Source organism: Bos grunniens, chromosome 12, assembly GCF_055505025.1.
Source record: "Bos grunniens cultivar Pamir isolate PY7600 chromosome 12, Bosgru_T2T1.0, whole genome shotgun sequence".
Taxonomy (NCBI): domain Eukaryota; kingdom Metazoa; phylum Chordata; class Mammalia; order Artiodactyla; family Bovidae; genus Bos; species Bos grunniens.
In genome coordinates, this window is record NC_141176.1 from 81,878,114 (window position 1) to 81,901,649 (window position 23,536).

At 48.8% G+C, this 23,536-nt stretch overlaps 1 protein-coding gene and 1 long non-coding RNA gene across 5 annotated transcripts in view; one reads left to right on the plus strand and one right to left on the minus strand.

Moving 5' to 3' along the window:
- STK24 (serine/threonine kinase 24) overlaps nt 1–23,536 on the minus strand; it is a 145,171-nt gene that overhangs the window by 80,444 nt on the left and 41,191 nt on the right. For 2 of the 4 annotated variants that reach the window (XM_086330347.1, XM_086330348.1), the window contains exon 1: nt 14,526–14,909. The exons of 1 other annotated variant lie outside the window; for it this stretch is intronic. In XM_086330347.1, the coding sequence (XP_086186473.1) occupies nt 14,526–14,567 (42 nt within the window). In that variant the 5' untranslated portion in view covers nt 14,568–14,909. Of the gene's footprint in view, nt 1–6,102; nt 6,214–14,525; nt 14,910–23,536 lie in introns of those variants that run through there. One more of the 4 variants, XM_086330350.1, reaches the window with a different exon arrangement.
- LOC147361986 (uncharacterized) lies at nt 15,024–16,538 on the plus strand. The gene is made up of 2 exons (XR_015138428.1): nt 15,024–15,144; nt 15,773–16,538. It is a non-coding gene; the product is annotated as an uncharacterized LOC147361986 (long non-coding RNA).

Below are 23,536 nucleotides of genomic sequence, written 5' to 3' on the forward strand. Positions count from 1 at the left end.
GAAAAAAGCAAATCGGTTCTAGCAAAATTCAGTCATGCTGTATTTTCATATCATTGCTGTGTATGTTTCCCTACGTTTTTCTATTCATCAAACATGATAGAAATCCAGTAACGCAGGTCAGTGCCCCTTAACTGAATCCTCAAAGTCTCTGGGACCGAAGAGTTTTTCGTAACTCCCCTGGAGGTGGGGAGACCTAAACTGATCAGAACCCACATGTCGGGAAAACCTTAAGTGGCTCGGGCAAGGCAGGCGCCATTACCACCAGCACAGCCTCGCTCAGGCGCGCGGGCTGAAAGAAGGGCAGGAAGAAAACACGTACGCACGGTCTGCGTGACTTCACTGACTGCAGCCCCATCACTCAAGACAAAACTAGGGAAAGACACATTCATCCTCATCTGGGGTCGGGGCAAGGGAGGGGAGTGGGGGGGTGGGAGGACTCTCCGGTCTGCACGACTTCACTGACTGAGGCCCCATCACTCAAGACAAAACTAGGGAGAGACACATTCATCCTCATCTGGGGTGGGGGGGGCGGGAGGACTGTTCATTCGCAGCAATGATTAAATTTTTAAGTCACAATATTTGCACCTATTATTATTTGCACCTATTATTACACCTGCTAATTTCTACATCTTCTACAACTTTTCATTCAAAGACTAAAAAGAGACACGCAGGACATAAAAAGCTGTTTTAAAACTAGGACTTTTATCACATACACAAAATATCCATCTGAAGAACAACCAGGAAGAATGCGATTCAGCCAGGCAGAACTCCACATCCCGCATCCACAGAGGACAGGCAGTCAGGAAAGGAGATCGGCTGTGTTGTTCTGAGTTAATGTTCACTGTTACACACGCGTGTACACACACACACACACAATGCTGTTACACACACGTGTACACACACATACACACGCATAGTCTCTGCAGGTTCCTGTCCACACAACTGTTACAGGGCAAGGGGCCCAGAGTGAATATGTAATAACACAAGGAGAGCTATCTAACTCACTCGTGTTAAGTGAAGCAATTACCAACAAAAACTTGTTAAATGACAACAACCAGTGCTTTCCAATAACACTGTTGTGGGAGGGGGAGGATGACTAATTTTTCTTTCTCTAAAGGCAAAAGGAAAAAGCAGCAAGGTAATTCCATCTCCACCAGCAGAGCCAAACGGGAACGCGTTTCTGGCTAGAACTGTGTGTCCTGAGGATGGGCAGGCCCCACGTTAAGGAGGTGAGTCAGAAACGCCATTAAAATCGTCACAAGGAAAACTGCAGGGAAACGGGCGTGATATTCACGATCCATTTCTAGATGGAAAACAATACACCAAGTGCACCTACGTGTGACTGCCTTCACTTAGAGAGACACGCATACAAAGACGACGACTGGAAGACAGCTATATTCAAGAGGTGGGTTTACAGATGCTCCTGCTTTAAAAGCAGTTTAATGGCCAATGGACTGAAGGTGTTCCTCCATTTCTGGACTTAACATGAGGAAGTTAGACACTCTCCTCCTCAAACCCCCACTTCATGATGTGCAAAGTGGCCAGAAGTCCTCAGGGCAACCCCCCCACCGCCCTGCCCAGCACCTCCCGAAGTCCTCAGGGCAACCCCCCCACCGCCCTGCCCAGCACCTCCCACCCCATCCCCACCCCTTCTGAACTGGATCATCGCTGCTCTGATGCAAAAAGATGAACCAAGAGAGAATCGTTTTCATGGAATTTCAAAAACCGCATCACTTAATGGCTTCAGCTAACATATAAAGAAATAACTGATGCAACAGGCTAGGTATAAAATATAAAATATCTCAGAATGTTGAGAATTTTGCCACATTAAATAGGCTTGTGGGAGAAAGAGAAGCTGGGATGAGTTGAGAGAAGAGCACTGAAACATATACATTCCCATGTGTAAAAGAGATAACCAGTGTGGAGTTTGATGTATGACGCAGGGCACCTAAAGCCAGTCCTCTGTGACAACTTGGGAGGGATGGAGTGGGGAGGGAGGGGGTAGGGGTTTTCAGGATGGAGGGGACACATGTATAACTACAGCCAATTCATACTGACGTATGGCAAAAACCATCACAATATTGTAATTATCCTCCAATTAAAATAAGTAATTTTTTTTACAGGCTTAAAAGTATTTTATCAACTTAATAACTTTTCACTCCCATTAATTTTCAGGATGTTGAGGGTTTTATTTTATTCCTTTTGGAAATATAAAAGAAGTAAAAAATGAAAACTCGTTTTATAGGCACGCACACACATATCAGTATGTATTTATTTGGGGAGGAGAGCTGAGAAGGCCTCCTCTCATGAAACCGTTTGCTTCACATAAGCAGTAACTGATCCACAAGATCAGGAAATGTGTAGATTCCTGGGAAAACTGTTTTTCCACTAAAAACTATTCTAAACTATGTGATCACTTTAGAAGATGGCTCTGTTTCACGGTATGGTGAAACAGAATTTCAGCCCGCAATAGCCAGGCTTGGTGCTGGGGTCGCTGAAGGCCCCAGGCCCACTGGGGAGGGTGACCTGAGATCCCCACCACTCAGACCCAAGCATGTCCCACCCACAGCACAGAAAAATACAGGCAGCCTGGGTCAGCAGGCCAGGAAATCCAAGCAGTTTCACTCCAGGTAAGCACTTCATTTTTTCTTGAAGAAGACACTGGGAGGAAGACATCCTGAATGACACAAAAGGGGTTTTCTTGTTTTGGCTTTAAAAAAAAAAAAAAAAAAGAAACCCTTCAGATCCTTTATTAACAAAGGAAAGAGAAGAGCCCCCAGACCTCACAACCGCCTTTCTGGATACAGTTCATCCCCTAAATCTGCTTCATATGCCATTCACCCTCATACTGGAAAATGCCCAATGAACTGCAAAGAAATTACAACACAGTTAAAAAAGAAAAAGTCCCCTACCCCTTCCCCACCACCAAAAACCACCCTCAAATAAGCAAGTCTAGCTAATCACAGGACACGCTAATAAAGGGCCGCTAATGGGGGGCTCAGACGGTAAGGAATCTTCCTGCCAAAGCAGGAGACTCAGGTTTCGATCCCCGGGTCAGAAAAATCCCCAGGAGAAGGAAATGGCAACCCACACCAGTATTCTTGCCTGAGAAATCCCATGGACCCAGGAGCCTGGCGGGCTGTAGTCCAAGGAGTCGCAAAGAGTGGGACATGACTGAGCGACTAAACAACACAGAAATCGACTGTTTTTTAATTAAAAAATCAAATCAACCAATTCTACACAAAAGCACAAAACCTCTGACCTCCAAAACATGGAAAAGAGTACTGGTCTGGAATAGTATTCTCAGTTCAGAGACATGCAGATCTTTCGTTAAGTGTTAAGCAGAACAACTGTGATCAACTTTGCCCAGGGGCGCCCACTCGTTTCCTAGCTGCCCCCCACCCTCCACCAGGCACAGCAGCAGGCCCCCTTCCTGGGCCGAGCACCAGCTAGGAGGCGGACACCGGGGACCTTCACGGCAGGTCTCTCCTCACAACCCAATCAAGGGGGGAGAAAAGGCGACGGAATATAAACACTAATGGCTTGCCAGGGGTTCCCAGGCACAGGACCCTGGGGTGACCCTGAGGGGTGGGCAGGGAGTGTCCCCTGCAGGGTGAGGGGGTCCTGGGTGCTCAGCTGGAGTTTGTATCTGGTCAGGAAGCCACCAAAGGGTTTTAAGCAGGGGGTGACTTGATGCAAACAGTTGAGAGAGACGACTCTGACAACGCTGAAGAAGAGCTTCGGGCTCAGGACCTTTGTTCAGGCTCAGGGTTTCCCAAAAGAACCACGAAGGCTAGTCTGAGATGCATTTCTTAAAACACAAGGTTCCAAAGTCAGACAGACATGGAGCACATGTCTTCCTCTGCCCCTTAGCCAGTGTGTAATACACACTAAAACGGTTAAGTTCAGTCAGTTCAGTCACTTAGCCGTGTCCGACTCTTTGTGACCCCATGGACTGCAGCACGCCAGGCCTCCCTGTCCATCGCCAACTCCTAGAGCTTACTCAAACTCATATCCATCAAGTCAGTGATGCCATCCAACCATCTCATCCTCTGTTGTCCCCTTCTCCTCCTGCCTTCCATCTTTCCCAATATCAGGGTCTTTTCCAGTGAGTCAGTTCTTCACATCAGGTATTGGAGCTTCAGCATCAGTCCTTCCAATGAATATTCAGGACTGATCTCCTTTAGGACGGACTGGTTGGATCTCCTTGCAGTCCAAGGGACTCTCAAGAGTCTTCTCCAACACTACAGTTCAAACGCATCAATTCTTTGGCGCTCAGCTGCCTTACGGTTCAACTCTCACATCCATACACGACTACTGGAAAAACCACAGCTTTGACTAGATGGACCTTTGTTGCTAGAGTCCAGCAATTCTTTCCACTGAAAAGCCTATTCAACTTTCAAAGTCAGACCCGTGCTTCCAAAGTCGGTTTCTGAAATACACGCCCCAACTCGCCAGCACTGACTACCCACTGAGCCGCTCTGCAAATGGACACTACAGTGTGCGTCCGTGATGAGGATGCTTAACTGCGGTGCAGTGGTTCTCAAACTGGCCCTGGCACACCTGGCATCTTGTTAGAAACACACACTCCACCCCAGACTGTCTACATTTTACCAAGCCCTCCAGGCAATGGATGAGGGTTAACGCTGAAAACTGAAAAACCACTGTTACAGGCTGCTTTTTCCAGTTACTACTTCAGCACGTTTCAAAACAACCAGGGCAACACCCTGAGAGGCAAGAAACAGAGGCCAAAGGCTGCTCTCCCGCCCGGAGGGTGGCCTAAGGGCTCAGCAGAGAGAACTGAGAGAAAGAGAATGGAAACCAGTCACCTCCCCCAATACCCACCCTCCGAACTCCAGGAAGTCAATTAAAAATAGCCCTGGAACATGAACAAAATCTTCTTCAAAAGTAAAAAAAAATCATGGAAATAAAAGTGCCCTCAAATACCAGCAGGTACCGGCCCTGGACTGGGTGGTCTCAGAGAAGCTGGAGGAGCAACCAGGTCCTTAGGGAAACAGCAGCCACGTGGACGGCGGGGCAGGATCAGAAATGCTGAGTAGGAGGCACTCTGGTGGAGTGAGGGCTAAAAATCAGGGCTCTGCTCCCAGGCACGGAGCCTCAGTCCAATCTCCTTTAGCCTCAGTTTTCACATCTGTAAAACTGGTCCAATAGCCCTTCTTGCAGCGGAAGCCCTGAGGATAGGCCAAGGGCATGAGCTGCCCCCGCCTGGGGCCCTTGGGAGGAGAGCAAGAGAACAAAGTTCCCTTCCTACAAGGACCCCACAGTCTCCTTGACAGGCATCAACGTGGGAACGCCCAAAGACCATCTTTCCCTGCTTATCTCTCCAGGTGCCCCAGCGAAGCAGAAGGAAAAAGCCACCCGCCTCCCAGTAGCAACTGCTGAGGAAGAAAGCAGTTCTTCGTACTCACCCCTCTTTTTCTTTTCAAATTACCTCTCAAGAAACATCTGGTGCCGCGATACGGCACTGCACACACGGGAGGTAGTGCACACAGGGCTTCCTACCGCAGGCTCTCGGTTCAGCAGGAGTTCAGGTGCCAGTTTGACAACTGTGAGTCAACCGCACTGAACTGGATTTTTACAGCGATGCTGAGAAAACTGTGCTGAAAACAGCTGCTGGCCAACGCCCGGCCCCCGAGTTCTAGATTCCTTTCCATTTCCACTCATTTATCACCGTGTGCTTCTACCCCCAAAAGGTACTTTGTTTTCAGTAAGAGGTGCAGCCTTGGAGCCAAGTGCCCACTAATGCAAGCGTCTGAGGAGCAGCACAGAGCCAGGAACGGGGTCACAGGGATGCTCGCTCTTCATTCGTCCCGGACACACGCCCAGGGGCAACCGGGTTGCATGGCACCTGACCCACCCTGGCGGTGCCACCCCCGTCCTCCCAGGACGCCCACACTCACGCCCAGACCACAGCTGCACGCCCCAAACAGCAGTCAACTTAAGCAAAAGTTTCTCTGACAAGACACTGTGGGCTGCCCTGAAAACGGTTCTGGGTCCACAGGACCCTGAGACCAGAAAGTGAGAGACAGAGGGAAAAGGGATATTCAAGTCGGGGGAGGTGGGGGTCACAGACAGACTCACGGAAAAACAAGGGTGTGTGTACACCGCCTCTTTCTGACGAAGAGAAACCAGAAGGCAAGATCCCACGAGGAAGAGGACAGCGGCTCAGAAGGCCCTCCGTGCACCATGGTCTGGGCAGTCCTGACCTTGGAATTCACCTTCTAGTTTATTCATCTGTTTAATATTAATATAAACAGTGGAGACACTGTCACGATTCTAGAGGAAATAATTTTCAACCCGTAACTAAATACACTGCCAAAATATCAACAGAGGAGAAAGGCAAAAAGAAGAAATTTGCAGATATCCAAGACCTTAAAAAAACAAACAAACAAAAAAAACACTATCTCGCATGCACCCTGTTCACAAGAAGGCCACCACAAGGTATGTTCCACCAACTCAGTGGTGGAAGCCATGATGGCAGGAGACACAGAACACGAGCCAACCCAAGACAGCAATTCGAGGAATCCGGGCGATGAAGGTAGAGACGACCCAGGATGCCAGTAGTCTGGGCCAAGAGGCTCATGGGAAGGAGTCTCCAAAGAAGTGAAACGTGACAGACAGCCTGTGTGCTCCACCTGGACTCCCCGAGAGAAGGTTTCAACCACTGGTCTGGGGCTGGGGTTGAGTGAGTTACAAGTGCTGCTAAGGACTAAACGTTTATGAGTACCCCCTACCCCATCATATAGTTCAGTATTCTTGCCTGGAGAATCCCATGGACAGAGGAGCCCGGCGGGCTACAGTCCATGGGGTCGCAAAGGGTTGCACACGACTGAGCAACTAACACACATACCCCATCATATGGTGAAACCCAACCCTCCACCAGTGTGATGGACATGACTAGGTCACGAAAGTGGAGCCCTGCGGATTGGCAAAGGTGCCCTTGGAAGGAGCCCCCGAGTACCCCCACCCCCTGGGCTCTCAGAAGACACCTAATCTGCCAGAGCCTTGACCTTGGGCTTTCCAGCCTCCAAAAATGTGACAAGTGTTTGTTTAAGCCACTAAGGGTTTTTAATGCTATTTTGTAACAGCAGCTCAGACTAAAACAATTTCCAAAAAAAGAACTTCCAAACAAGACTTGAAAAAGTAATCCTGGTTTAGTAATGACCAGCTGGGCTTAGCGATTCTGGAGTCCCGTTAATGTACACACACGCATCGGACCCAAGTTACCCTGTAACTGCACTGGGCATGGGGAGGGGAGGGACAAGCCAGGGAAGGAGGCAAGGACTCAAGAACTAAATCCTCAACGCGTCGGGGTCCAAAGTCTACAGACAGGGGAAAACCCTATTTGCAAATGCTCTTTGTGAACAAAGAAGTAACAGCAACTGCCAGCCAAGAGCAAAGGGGCTGCCTTCAGGGAGGAGAAAACGGAAGCAAAGGGCAAGGAACAGCCTCTGTTCCAACAAACCCTTTATCATATACACAACTTTTTAAATAAAAACTAAAAAAAAAAAAATCCTAAATAATTATAAGACAAAGTGTCTGGACCTATGGGGTCCTTTCAAATCTTAGGGCCAGAAAAGTCTTTTGAAAAACAGGAAGGGACTAAGCCGGAAGATAAACACAGGCAGACTATCTGGTAAGCATGAATATAAAACTCAGAAAGTTCCCACAATGTATTCAGATACCAACAGGGCGCTGAACACACAGCCTCTTCTACTGACTGAGGTCCTCCTGAAAATACGAAAGTCTGTAAGTGGAATGCTGTCCCCAGTGGGGTGTACACAAAATACCTTTAACCCACAACTGGGATGTTTTATAATTTGTCTCAAGCAAGGCACATCTTATTTCTCTCCTCTCAACCTTGGTACTAGTCTAATGGCAGAAAGCAAAGGGGAACTAAAGAGCCTTTTGATGAGGGTGAGTGAGGAGAGTGAAAATGTTGGCTTAAAACTCAACGTTCAAAAAACTAAGATCATGGCATCCGGTCCCATCACTTCATGACAAATAGGGAAGAAGTGGAAGCAGTGACAGATTGTGGGCTCCAAAATCACTGTGGACAACAGTCATAAAATTCAAAGATGCTTGCTCCTTGGAAGAAAAGCTATGACAAATCTAGACAGCATATTAAAAAGCAGAGACATCACTTTGCCAACAAAGATCCACGTAGTCAAAGCTATGGTTTTTCCAGTTGTCATGTACAGATATGAGAGCTGGACCATGAAGACTGATCGCCAAAGAACTGATGCTCTCAAACTGAGGTGCTGGAGAAGACTCTTTAGAGTCCCCTGGACTGCAAGATCAAACCAGTTGATCCTAAAGGAAATCAACCCTGAATACTCACTGGAAGGACTAATGCTGAAGCTCCAATACTTTGGCCACCTGATGCAAAGAGCCGACTTACTGGAAAAGACCCTGATGCTGGGAAAGACTGAAGGCAGGAGAAGTGGGCGACAGAGGATGAGATGGTTGGATGGCATCACCGACTCAATGGACATGAGTTCAAGCAAACTACACAAGATGAAGGACAGGGAAGCTTGGCATGCGGCAGTCCATGGGATCGCAAAGAGTCAGACCCGACTGAGCGACGAAACAAACAAAACCTTGGAAACCAGGGAGCCCTTTAAGATTAGGAAACTCCATATCACCCAGGAGCCAGGTGCTGTAACAGCCCTGTTTTTGTCCTCCTCAAAGCATTTGGCACTGAGAGTTTGAAAGGCATTACACTGCAAATAAATTCTGGGAGGGGAAGGGCCGGCCGGATGACAGGGCCTGACTCTGAGCAGCAATGGAGGGATAACAGAGTCAACTTTTTATTTCCTGCACTCCAGCCCGCCCCAAGATTCCATTACTGATAACAATGCTGAGCCCAGCCCAAGCACCAAAAAAGCCCCAGCTGGGCTGGTTGGGTGTGGTCCATTTCCTGCAGGTATGGAGTTGCCTAGCCGGCAACTCTGAACCACTGGGAGAAATTACCCAAAAAGAGGGCAAAGTGACCTGTTTCACAAGAAAACCTCAGACTCCTGGACCGGCCTCAGTGTTGACTGTAAAACACACAGCAATTGCCAACAGGTTCATTTCCTGAGAAACTTGAACCCAAGTCCTAGAAAAATACTGTTCAACTGAAAAGCTGTGTCAATCTGCATCAAATAAGTAAGCCCCATTGTGCACACCAGAACGGTGACTCAAAGATGGCCACAAAAATTACAGAAAGGAACAAGAAAGGGCGATGGAGGCTGCCATGGACACGTAACCACCCTCCTCCAGGACCCTGTGCTATGTTATTGGCCCAGAAAAATCTAATCAGACCAATTTCTACTTGAAGGTCGACTGGTTCCATGCGAGATACTATCAAGAACGTTCCCTGATACAGGATTAGAACCAAAACGTCCTGGACTCCTCCAAGCTGTTTTCTTTTTTCTAACCTTCTGACAACCCTCTCCCTCAAGAGCTGACTTTACGCAAAACAAATTCTTAACTTTCTTAAATTTTGCTGATAGAGAAAAGGAAACATGAAGTCTTGAAATGAATATTAAAAAAACTTAAAAACACGCTACTAACAATAACAGCAAAGTGTCTTTATTTTCCTTGTAACATCGCATTGGGAAAAGGTCAGAACAAATGCAAGGGGCATGAAAGAGTAATAAAGACTATAAAACAAAGGTTAAGAGTTCCCTGGTGCTACAGTGGATAAGAACCCGCCTGCCAATGCAGGGGACACAGGTTCGATCCCTGGTCCGGGAAGATCCCGCATACCACGGAGCAACGAGGCCCGAAGCTCACCACTGAAGAGCTGCCACCAACTTCTGAGCAGGCACCAGCGCGCCCAGCATTCTTCCACCTTCTCCCACCACACGCAGGAAGCAGGCTTCTGACAGCACTCAGCCCCAGGCAGCAGGGAATGCAGGGCCTCACCCCAGGTGCCACCCCTCCAGCTCCAGCTCCGGGTCCCAGCGAGGCCCCTCGAGCTCACTTGCCCAACCCGGAGCCCTGCTGTGTGCGGCCCCCCACCCTTCTGAACCTTCCTCGGCAGAGCACCCTGATGGGCCCTCGCTAGGCTGCAGACTTCCTGAGGACAGGCCAGAAGGAGGCTTCACCTGCCGGGGCTGCTGGAGAAACACGCCGCGTGTATGCGGGCTCCCCATCCAGCCCAATGCCAGATCGCACTCCACAGATCGGCCTTCCCTTCCAGTGCCTCAGGGCGCCCCACCTCACAAATACACCGAGTCCACACACTCACACCGACCTCTGCCCAGGGTGCAGGGTGTCAAGAGGCTGAACGTGGGGAGGCCTCTTCCACAGAAACAGGAAAGAACTGTGGAGATGGGCCACCCAGAAGGAAGAGTCAGAGAGCGCTGAAGGCCCAATCAAGTGCAGCCATCCTCTGTTTGTCTCCAGATCGCCAGCGTGCACGGGTGTCCCCAGGGGGAGCGAGAGCGCGGGTGAAGTGTCCCAACTCACTGCCTATGGCCATTCAACGTTTCTCGCTCCCCTCGCAAAAGGCATTCTCAGCGAAGGGTTCTCCAAGCAGCAGGAGAAATGGAAGGATGATGGTGACAAGTAGAGACTTTTCTTTTCCAGCTTTTCCTGTCAACGGTCTGTACTTTCAAATATGAGACTATCTTATATGTAGTTGCATGTTAAGTCGCTCCAATCAAGGCTCTTTGTGACCCTATGGACTGCAGAAAACCAGGGTCCCCTGTGGATGGGATTCTCCAGGCAAGAATACTGGAGTGGGTGGCCATGCCCTCCTCCAGGGGATCTCCCCGACCCAGGGATCGAACCTACGTCTCTTTACGGCTCCTGCATTGACCGTGGGATCTCTACCACTAGCGCCGCCTGGGATGTATGACATCCTCAACACAGGCTAGAGCTGACTGGGCCCAACACACGTGTTACACGTCAACAGAGCAGACTTGAGTGGGAGGACGAGACGATCGGATGGCATCAGTGACTCAATGGAAGTGAGCCTGAGCAAATTCCAGGATAGTGAAGGACACGGAAGCCTGGCGTGCTGCAATCCATGGGTCACAAAGAGTCGGACACGACTTAGCGACTGAACGACAATACTCCAGTCAGCTGTGAAATCAATTTAGTTTTGCAACGGCTCCTTTCTTCTCTTTAATAAAACGCATCGCACAGCAGCACACAGGAGTGAGGATTAGGACTGTCTTCTGAAACTTTTAGTTTCAGGTCTTGAAGTAAAATGTATTTCTTACATGGGTCACAGTTCAAAAGAGGTTTAAAGTGACTCATAAAATTCCATTATAGAAATTTATAAACCAAGATTTAATTCTAACTTACAACTTCTGCAACTAAAAGCTGATCAGTGCTGCTGTCTCCAGCTGATGCTTGCTCCTCTTTTAATCTGAATTAAATTGAGAAGCAACAAATGTTCAATGAAGGACAGGGAGTTATTAAATCTACCACTCAACCTAATTTCTTTATGTCTATTTGTAGTTACTACATTCAGCTCGTGATTTCCATTTTTCCCCAATGCTAATGAAACTGGGATGTGGGAGGTTAAAAAAAAAAAGGAAAACTGTCCCCCACCCCCAACTCTTATGAAACAGTTATTAAAATGGATAACTCATTCAGACGTACAGCCATCAACCCCTCATGGAGTACCTGGCACAACAGCGTTCAATAACAGTTGCTGATGGAACAAACAAAATATCAATCTCATATTTTAATTCCTTCTGCAAATCCAAGTAGGGATGAAACAAATGTTACTTTCTGCTAAAGTAATAAGAAGACAGTAATTCAGCAAGGCCAGTAGGAGTATGAGTTCAAAAGTAGGAAAGACCTGGTCTCTAGTCACAAATTGCCACATAATGCACCTTCTCACCTTGGGTCAGTTCAATTAGTTTCTGCTGGTTTCCACCTCTAGAAAATAACATAAATTACACCTGCGCCTCAGATGGTACCAGTAAGAATCAAGAGGCATAAAAATGATTTGCAAGACAATGAAGAAGGATGTTTTAACTGCAATTATTCTTTTAATTCAGGTTGGTTTTTTTTTTTAAGGATCTTTGCCTAGGCTGCCTGAATCCACTCTGCTGTCTTTCTTGAAATTTTTAAGCCATCTCCACATAAATCCTGGTCAGGAGATGAAAGAGGAAAAAAGGGAGGGAGATGGGATTAACAGGGTAAGGGCACAGGTGGGTTAGTACTTTCCTCCCGTTTTATCCTGGAAAGCCGTCCGAGGCAGGTGTGCCTTTAATTTAATCCTCAATAACAACTCTGAGGAAGGCCTCCCTGGGCAGCAGCAGCTGCTGATTCAAAGCAGAAAATAAAATGTGTGCGTTGTTTTTCTTTTGGAGTGGAAGGGAGAAGGAAAGACTATTCCTTCCCAAATGGCACATCAGAAACAATCATCATACATTGTATGGAGGCACTTCAAACACAGGGATGACTGTCCAAAGCCACCTCGAGCCCCTAAAACTGCAACAGCTGAAAACCTAGTTGTTTCAACCAAATAAAAATTTACCAGCCTTTATACTGACAAAGCAAAATAAAAACAGCTCCCTGGTAACCTTACGGAGGAAATATGGTTGGGGAGGCAAACTTTTCTTTTTTGAAGAAATGTATCTTCCTTATCCAAGACTAAGAATTCTGGCCCACACTCCTGAAGCAAAAAATTAAAAGGTGAGGACAAAAAAAGTGTTGAGACTAGATAACCACCTGGTAACCATCTGATACTGACTTGAGGGCATCAGCCAGAGAGGCTTTAAGTACCTTTTTAAATAGATTCGCTTTCCACAAAGGCTGACTACACCTCAGTGGTAGTACTGAGCAGGCCATGTGTACTAGATTACAACCTGATTAACAGCATAAGAGTATATCTCAAGAAAGTACTGAGCAAATGTGGTTTTTGGTTGTTTTTTTGTTTTTTTTTTCAAATCATTACAAGAGGTCCTTCTTGCTCTACTGGTCAGAAATACATTTTTACCCAGTTCACCCTGCTTTCCTGTCTCTAAATTCAAACCAAACCAAAGCAGGAATTTTAGGAAATACCAAGAAACCACATCTGATTTCTACCTAGCGGTCAGCAGTAGCTTAGGTTTTTAAATGCGTGTTGTTTAAAAGCTCTTTACAGGAGGTTCAAGGACAGTTTTCTTTTTAAGCACAGTAAAGTTATTAATGTTAACTGTTACTCCACTTCAAAAAAAAAAAAAGCTAAAATCCAGGTAACTTTGTGCTCCTATTTTTCTAGATATCAAACCTGAACAATGAAGTCGAGTTTTCTACTTCGGATTTAGAGAGAGAAAAGATCTCTCTCTAATGAGGGGGCAGATTCCTGGCTCCCATGTGGTCCAAATACTTCTCAGCCCTCAAGAGGGAGGGGAGGAAAAAAAAAAAAACACACAAAAACGAAACAGCACGTTGAACACTGAAATACAAATAATCCACTCGGATACTTGTGCTTGTTTACTTAAGTTCGTACGTTCCCTCGCCCGGCTAACCTGGGGGGAACAAAACTTTTGAGAGATACCGTAACCCTTCCGTGAGATTTTTAATCCCAAACATTTGCCACCATTTACCCGTTTACACACATTACAAACTAGCCGAGGAAGGTGGTTTTATTTTTCAAAGGGCTAAACATAATCCCCGAAGGCGAAAAACTTTCGTTGATACATCTAGGTAAATGTGAAATTCAATGTCTCTCCCCGCCCCCACGCCAGAAAAAATAATAATAATATTAAGTCCCTGGGAGGCCAACAGGCCACAGAGTAGCCACAGAGAGGGTTAGTGGGAAGGGACTCTCAGTGGCCGGATCCAATCGAGTCTCCAAGTCCAGCCCAGAGTCCCGGGACCCACGCTGTCCGAGTGCATGCTGTCCGATCGATTCCTCCCTTCCAGAACGGGCTTCCAGGCTTCGCACCTTCCCGTCCGTCTGCACCGGGAGGAAGCGCTCGGACAAACGCGCTGAAAGCGGAGCTGGCGCTTACCCCTTCCTCTCCCCGCCCTGTCTCCTCCGCCCGCCGGGACGAGCCGGGGCGCGCCCGGGGGCCCCCCTCTCCGGGGTAGCGGGGGTGGGGAGGGACCAGGGCCTCCACCGCCGCCCACCCCTAGCCCGCACCCGGGCCCCGAGAGCGAGCCGGGCCTCCAAGGGCATTTCTCCACATCACTTCTTCCCAGGGGATGGCCCGGCGCGGGGCCTGCTCCTCCGGAGGGGGACGCGAGGAGGGCGACGCGGCCAGCAGCGCACATTCCGCCCCCCCCGGACCACCGCGACTCCCGACCCGCGAGGGCCGCCTCCGGGCCGCGGCCCCCCACGTCCCTGCACGGCCCCCACCCCACCCCCGAGACCGGGGCCGCGGGGCCGGGCAGGGCGCCCCGGAGGCGGCGAGCGCGGCGCGGGAGGCCGGCACGACCCCGGAAGGGGCAGCGTTCGGAGGAACTGGGGGTGGGGGGAGCGGCCGTGTTTACACCGCCAAGTTCCCCGCTTCCGCCCCGGCCCGCGCATCCCTCCCGCCCCTCGGCGGCCGGGTTCCTGCCTGTACCTGCATGCCGGGCAGGCCCGACTGCACCGGGGAGTGAGCCATGGCGGTCAGGACGGCCACTTCCTGGGACGGGACGGCCGGGCCGCGGCGATCCGCGCGGGCGACGAGGCCCGCGGGCCGCGCGCAGCCCTCCTCGGGCGGCCGGGGGCGGGGGATGGGGGGCCGGCCGGCCGGAGCCCGAGGCCACCCTAGCCCCCCGTGGGTTCTGGGCCGGGCGGCGGGCTCAGGGGCGGACGGCGGGCCTCGTCTCCATGCACCGCGCCGGGGAGGGGCTGCGAGGAGCGCGGGGCCTCCCCGCGAACGGCCGCCGCTGCTGCTACCGCCGCTGCTGCTGGGCTGGAACCGGGCGGCCTGGGCCCGCGCGCTGGCGCCTGGAGCCGGAGTGGGGCGCGCACCGCCGGCCCAGCCCGCGAGCGCCGAGCGCGCCCCGCCCCGGCCCGGCCCCCGCGCCCGCCCCCGCGGCCCGGCCGGGGACCCCGCCCCGCGCTTCCGGGAGGGGGAGGAGGCTCGCGGCCGCCCGGCGCCCTAGGCCGCAGCCGCCCTCGCCGCCGGCCGGGCCGGGTGGAGGTCTGCGCGGCTCCCGCGGGCTGTGCCCCCAGTTCCCCGCGGGCCGGGCCAGGTGGAGGGGGACGCGCGGGCGGGTGCAGGACTGGGGGCCTCAGTTAGAGGGGGGCAGGGGTCCCCCCCGGTGGTGAGATGGGGGGGCGTGGGGATCTTCACAGTCAGGGATGGGCCATGAGCCCACCCCGCCCTGCAGGCCCGGGCCGGTCGGACGCCCCGGGGGATCTGGGCTTGCCCTCCAAGGAAGCCCACCCCTCTCGGCCTGGCGACGGGCCCCAGGCCACCTCCCCGAGGGCAGAGCCTGGGGGCCCGGCGGGGTCTCGGCCAGCGGCCGGTTCAAAACTACCGGGGCGGAGCTTCTTTGGTGTCCGGGTGAAGTTTCCAAACCAACCCGAGGAGGAAGCCCTCCGGGAGGGGAGAGGCCGAAAGCGTTTCGTTTCCAGTGCTTTGGCTGCTTGAAAGCACTTGGAATACTAGCAGCTGTGAACTTAGCCAAAAAAAAGTGAGGGGGCTGAACCCCATCGTCTCTAGGCCCCGGACCAAGGCGTGGGGGCGGGGGACGTCCACCCACCAGAAGGGAGAAGCGGGCAGGGAAGGCCAAGGAGGAAGGGAAGACAATGGAAGGAAACGATGTCTAGACTTTCCCCTGGCTCTCTCCCGCTCTTTCTGCTGCCTCCACCTTCTAGTCACCTCTTCTCCGACTCCAGAGGAAAGAAGGAATGAGTCACTGCTGCCTCCAGAAAGTAGTAGTTTGTTTACAACGACCAACAGCAGCAGCCCCCTGAAGGGACCGGCTGCAGCCGGGGTTGCTAGGACCCCGACGTCTACATTCGTGCCGGTGAATGACGTTGCACCAAGGCTGGACCTCCAAAAATGAGCCCCAGAGAGTTCGCAGACCATTGGAAGAAGTTAAAAAGCCCTCCACCGAACTGAGGAGTGTTTCTTCTCAGAGGTGTCAACTGGATTCAGAGTTCCCTGCGGCGCTCTGGATCAGACAAGAAGTGAGGTGCTTAAAAACTTACTCCCCGCTTTCCTTTGGGAAATTTTGCATGTTTTTTATCCTCAGCATCTTCCAGGATCCTTTCAGATACCTCACGGTGGTCCCTAGTGTGCGACCTTCACTGAGCCCTGAAACCCTGCCACCCGCAAGTACTGTGAAGAGAATAGAGCGAATACAAACTTAAAAAAAGAGCATGAACCTTGATGCTTAGGGGGCTCACCGGCTTGTGTAAATTGTGTTTACAAAAAAAAAAGCGTACATAAAGAGATAGACGGCAGAGCAGACAGCAGTGTGAATATTAAAAATGCTCAGCATCTTTAACCCAGGCATTTTCCTAAGGAAACAACGGAGAAGTGCGGAAGAATGGATATAAAAAGATGCAATGCGGTGATATTTATGATGGTGGTAAAATTGGGAACCGATTAAAAGTCTGAGACTTACTTAAATGATAATATATTTGTACAGTCATTTAAAGTGATGTACTTCAATATTTACTAACATGGGAAAATATCTTCAAGATATATTGTTAAGGAAATGCAGGGTAGAAAGCAGTCTGATCTCAAGTTACTTCATATATATGAAGTTATATTTAAATATATAACCCTTCATATATATGTGTGTGTGAGTGTGTGTATAATTTTGTGTGTAAATGTATAAATAGAGAAAAACTTGGAAGTATATGCCCCAAGATTTAGCAGTGGCTAGCCTTAGCAGCAGCAGCCCTGGAATTAAAGATGAATTTTTTTTTTTTTTTTTAGTTAGTATTCAACCAATAGAGACCATTGTGCTAATAGGTCTTTCCTGAAACTCCAATACTTTGGCCACCTCATGCGAAGAGTTGACTCATTGGAAAAGACTCTGATACTAGGAGGGATTGGGGGCAGGAAGAGAAGGGGATGACAGGATGAGATGGCTGGATGGCATCACTGACTCGATGGACATGAGTTTGAGTGAACTCCGGGAGTTGGTGATGGACAGGGAGGCCTGGCCTGCTGCGATTCATGGGGTCGCAAAGAGTCGGACACGACTGAGCAACTGAACTGAACTAGGGTCAGCCACCAGGCCAATAACATGGCAGCTAAATGAGGAAGAAATAGGATAAGTGAACAGGAACATCCAGGCACTGATCTGAGGCAGTAGCATAGGAAATTCAAAGAACCCTTGGGCCCACTTTGCAGTGGGCTAGTTTCCAACAAATGACCCGGGGGCGGCAGGGGTGCATAGTCATCTAGGCATAAAAAGTATTCAGGGGACTTCCCTGGTGATCTAGTGGCTAGGACTTCAGACTCCCAATGCAAGGGACTTGGGTTCAATCAGTGGTCAGGGAACTAGATCCCACATGCCGCAAGTGAGAGTCTGCATGCTGCAACTAAATGTCCTGCGTGCTGGGGCTTCCCTGGTGGCTCACACCTGCCAGTGCAGGAGACATGGGTTTGATCCCTGATCTGGGAAGATCTTACATGCCACAGAGCAACTAAGCCCCTACACCACAACTATGGAACCTGTGCTCTATAGCCTGGGAGCTGTGACTACGAAAGCCTGTGCTCCCCGGAGCCTGTGCTCCACAATAAGAGAAGCCATGTGCGCAGCACAACTAGAGTAGTCCCTGCTCACCGCAACTGCAGAAAGCCCGTGCACAGCAACGGAGACCCAGCACAGTCAAAAATAATGATTACTTTTTAAAAAGATCCCACACACAATAACTAAGACCTGGCACAACATGACCAGAACAGCCAAAAATAAAAATAATTATTATTTTTTAAAAGAGCCCACATGCCACAACTAAGACCTGGCACAACCAAATAAATAATTTTTTTTTAAGTATTAAGAATCCCAGAGACTAGTGAAGCTAAGCCCATGTCAGTTACAACAGGATAGGATTTATCTGGACACAGTGACTTGCATTCATTAGCTGGTCTGTTTCCCTATTCCCTGCTTATCTCCTCATCCCAACTAAACTTCATTTCCTCCTTCGACCATATATATACAACTGAGCAGTGTTCTCCTTCAAAGAGAAGAGAGAAACCAAAAAGGAGGTACTGGTTTCGCTCAGCCATAGGCAGACATTCCCCAGTATGGCCGACAGTAACCTCCTCCCTTTGTTTCAGCAGAGCAGAGATGATTGACAGGGCTGAGCCAATGATGAGATCCTGCCCAATTATTCACTGCATTCATTTCAATACTAACCCATTCTTTGAGTGCCAACTTATGTCAGACATCTACTTCAGTGCTGGACATACAAACAACCAGATCCTCACGTGCTTCATCCCACCCTTGGGGACAAGGCCTCGCAGCATCCTAACTTCAGAATCTTACAATACCGATTGATTAAAAGCAGAACCACACTAGACAGAATTTCCACTAAGAAGAAGATTATCCTCTCATCCCCTTCCTCTTGTCACATTGCCTCCACTCTCAATTATAATGACAACAGATCATACATTACTGTAATTTCAGAAGGAGAGATTTTGAGGGTCTCCATAGAGATTATGCATTTCCTGGTCTCCATGGAGATGCTAACCCATGAAATTATTTTCATCCCCTGACCCTCTTTGTCTTTTGTGTTGACTTAAAGACATGAGTTCAGCAATGAATTGTGCTCTCACATGTATTCAGGACCACAAAGGACATTTGCATACCCCTCCAAATATAGAACCCTTGTGCTTGACTTCCCCTCAGCCAGCTCACAGTCTCAGCAGAGCTCAGTGGAAAACAAGAATTCAACAATCAGTCCCTTCACTTCTCCTTCTGAGTTGAAAAGATAAACACCCCCAAATGCCACTTTATAAAGAACAGCTAGACAAGTAGCACATTAGCAATTTAAATTTACAGATTAAAGAAAAGGACTCACATGGTGAACTTTAAAAGAGAAATATGAGTAGCTTGGATAAGTAACAGAAGGCTTAACAAATTTCTATACGTGTTAAAGCAGGTGAAGACACAAAAGAGGAAGACAGATAATTAACATCAGCATACAGGAAGCATGTCTAGTCACGGTCGGATGACATGACAGCAAGAAAATATATCTCCCTAGGGCTTTTCTCAAGCCCTAGGAAAAGATCTAGCTATACTGAGGAATGGTGTACATGAAGTTTTATTCTGGGGGTGTGGGGCTCAGAGGGCAGGCTCTCGCAACAGCATGACTCTAAGTCAGTCTGGGGTTGCATCCTGCCTGTGTGTCCTAAGGATGCCATTACAGAGTACCACGGACTAGGTGACTCAAACTGCAGAAATGCATCATTCCCTCACAGTTTTGGAGGCTAGAAGTCCAGCGTCCAGGTGTCAGCAGGGCTGGTTTCTTCTGAGCGTCTCTGCTTGTCTGGTGGCTGGCCGTGTTCTCCCTGTGTCCACACCTGGCCTCTCCTGTGTGTCTGCATCTGTGTGTGTGTGTCCTGAGCTCCTCTTCTTGTAAGAATGCTCATTATATTTGATTAGGCTCCACCCTAATTACTTCATGTTAACTTAGTTACCTCTTTAAAGACTATCTCCAGGGACTTCCCTGATGGTCCAGAGGTTGAGAATCTACCTTCCAAGGCAGGGGATGCAGGTTGGATCCCCGGTTGGGAAACTAAGATCCTGTGTACTGTAGGGCAACTAGAGAATGCCCACGTGCACGCTGCAACAAAGACCCAGCAGAGCCAAAAACAGACTATCTCCAAATGGAGTCACATTCTAAGCTATTTCAGATCAAGACTGTAACATATGAACCAGGTGAGGGGACCCTATTCAGCCCATAACACACCCTTCTCACTGTAAATGCACCTCTGGTCACCCCCTCTAAGCAGCTCTTCCAGGCTTAGCTCCATGAACACGAGTTTCCTTTCTCTTTTCCCAAGGCCTTTCTACACACGTCACATTTCACATTTCTGCTCAGAGGCATTGCTTCATATTTCCCTGGGCGTAGTCCCTAAACTTTATGCTGCACAGAAACCAGAACACCATCTCTAATCACTGGGCCACTCAGAGCAGTGGCAGGTGTTTCCTTGATAAAATATTTCTAATTAGGAGAATTCATCTGGAATACATAGCAATACCTACCAGAAAAAAAGTTCGAGTATTTTGCAGGGAGTACATTAAAAGTCGTAACCACTCATTTCAGCCAAGAGGTTGTGCTTTCGTAAGGTCTGTTTTTCTTTCTAGTTCTCCTTCACCCCTGAGTATCACCACAGTTGGGGATGCAATTCATCAGAAGGGTTGGCATCTGGGGCCCCAGGGTGCTTTCTGTTGTGTGATCCTGGCATGACAGTTCTAGGGGCTCATAAGAGGGAAACTTAAGCTGTTCAGACCGACTCGCTGAAACAGGCTCACTAGAAAAATTCTCTTGTGCAATTTTGCCTGGCAGAAAGCCAATTAACTGAGCACGTCACCCTCTCAATAGTGGCCACTTGACCCTGCCAATCAGCTTAGAAAGGCTTCTGTATACAAAGACTCATCAAGCAATGTGTGTGTGTGTGTGTGTGTGTGTGTGTGTGTGTGTGTAGTTCCCTCTCTCCCAAGGCTGGATTTGCTCTCAAGAGTATCCAGAACAGGCATAAATGAAATCCTCCCCAGAAGGATGATGTCATCCATCCTACAATCACGGAACCACAGTAAGAGTTCTTAAAAGCCCTTGGCCCTGTTTTATGACAAGGAAGATAAATTGTAGAAAATGATTTTAATTTTCACTTCAAGGCAATCTAGGGAATTAAGAAACATTGTGTAACCACACAAAGGTAAAATCTGCCTCTGAGCTGCAGGCATTGATGGTGAGCCTGAGTTCCAAAATGCACAGAACCAAGGGTACATACTTGGAATCCTCATGCCAATACTGGCCTTATACTGCCCTGTCAAGAATTCACCTGCAAAAAGATAAGCATGTAGTCCCATACATTGATTTTCCAGCCCAGATTTATTTGGTTTCCCAAGAAGCTATACTTAGTGATACTATCAGTCAGAGATCCTCGAATAACAAGTGACTGAAACCTAGCTCAGGCCTCCATAGGCACAAAGGGAAAATTTTAGCTCAGTGGCGGAAATCCAAGCTTGGCTAAATCAGGCGTGGAGACATCCAGGAGGGTGGGCACAATGATAAAATCAGAGCTCTGTTCTTCTGTCACATCCGCCAACCTCTGTGTGGCTTCATTCTCATATAGGTTCTCTCTACAAGAGTCACTCTACATGGTCCTTGCAACCCCAGAGAGAGTGACTTCCTCTTGCCCAGTGTTCCTAGGCTACATCTAGTGGAAAAACTCAAATTTGTGCCTGTACACTCTTGTGAGACCAACCAGAAGACAAGAAGACACAGCCATGGAAGAGTCCAATACAAATAGCGTGCAGTGTGGAAGAGGGGTTTACCAAGGGAAAAAAGACGCTTGGCCGGATACATTCCACCCCCTGACTGCCCAGCAGGAGCCTGCACACGCATATACACTTGTGCACACGTACTTGTTCTCTTTTTCCATACACGTAATTTCTTCTCCAACATGATACGGCCAAGCTACGCATATCCAACCATGTACTTACCTCTTCCCCAAAGCAGGTCAAGCCCTAGTGCCTTCTAGTTAGACCATCCATTTCCTAGTCCAGATGCTCCGGATAATACACATTCCCTTTTGTCAAATATAGATGTGGCTTTTCACAGGCCAGTTACGTCAAAATGTTAAATCTATGTCTAAATGTTAAGTGTTAAGAATAGAACCACCGTATGACCTAGAAGTTCCACTCCTGAGTATACATCCAAAAAAACTCACAAAAACATTCATTTGAAAAAAATACATGCACCCCAATGTTCCAAGCAGGACTATTTACTATAGCCAAGACATGGCAACAACCTTAGTGTCCACCAACAGGTGAATGGATAAAGAAGATATGGTGCATATGTACAATGGAATACTGCTGCTGCTGTTAAATCACTTCAGTCGTGTCCAACTCTGTGCGACCCCAGATGGCAGCCCACCAGGCTCCCCCGTCCCTGGGATTCTCCAGGCAAGAACACTGGAGTGGGTTGCCATTTCCTTCTCCAATGCAGGAAACTGAAAAGTGAAAGTGAAGTCGCTCAATCGTGTCCGACTCCTAGCAACCCCGTGGACTGCAGCCCACCAGGCTCCTCCATCCGTGGATTTTCCAGGCAAGAGTACTGGAGTGGGGTGCCGTTGCCTTCTCTGAATGGAATACTACTCAGCCACAAAAAAGAACAAAATTTCACCACTCGCAGCAACATGGATGGACTTGGAGGGCATGATGCTCAGCGAAACAAGTCAGTCAGAAAAAGACAAATACCGTATGATGTAATCTAACTGTATGTGGAATCTAACCAATAAAATAAACCAGTGAATATAGCATAAAAGAAGCAGACTCACAGAACAAATTAGTAGCTACCATTTCATTGCATTTTCTGGCCTTTTTATATCAATAACCTTCCAAGTGTTGGGCAATGGTACATTTACATGGCAGCTGCCCATGCCTGAAGGTATTACCAGCTGGGCAGTACCAAGACACCCAGAGCCCTAGCCCAGTGTGCTATACAAATGCTAACCTTCTTTCTATAGATGTGGATTTCATAAATTTTCATCCTCTGTCCCTACTGAGTCCAAAGCATACATGTGATCCAGGTCCTAAATCATTAAGAGGTAACAACTCAGTCAGATTCGGATCAGAATCCAGAGACAGAAGACAGTTTCAAAGTCATCAGGGGAGGGGAGTGAGGGGACTGTACACTAAATGAAATGGTAATGAGCAGACAAGAGCCCTATGTCCATTGGAGTCAGGGGCCTGGAGGCTTGCTTTGTACAGCTGCTTAGTCTAGTAGACGAGAAATCTCTTACTAAGTTCAGAATCTTCTCACAAAGATCCATGGATCAGGGGTTGGCAGATCTTTCCTGGGAAGGGCCAAACAGTCGGTAGTTTTTACATTTGTGGAGCACACACCCTCTGTCCTGGTCACTCAGTTCTAGTGTCAGCAGAGCAGCACAGACAATATGCATATAACCCAAGACGACGTGTTCCAAGGAAACGTCATTTACAAACACGGCTGGCAGGTGTGTGGACCCCTGATACGGATGAGTAACTTGGAGAGTTGGGTGAGTGGTCAGACCACAGAATGGAGTTCAAGCAGGACAGGGTCAGGGAAGGACAGGGAGAAGGAGGAAAAAACTGCAGCCACACCACATGGATAGGAAGAGTTGAGACCAAGGAACTATCCTGGACTGTGTATTGTAAGTAAGTCTGTAATACACGATTGAGGTTACAGATAAAGGCAGAGTTCAAAATACAGACATAACTGGCAAGAATACAAGGAGGCCAATTTCCATATGAGGATGCAAGCCTTCCGGGAACAGTACCAAGAAATCCTCATAATGAAAAGAGAGTCATAGAATATCTATGAAGAATCACGACATCAGAGTTAAGGTCAGGGTCCACGTTTAGTTTCTTTCTCTTGTGATCCCAAGAGTGTTCCTGGTATGGGATAATA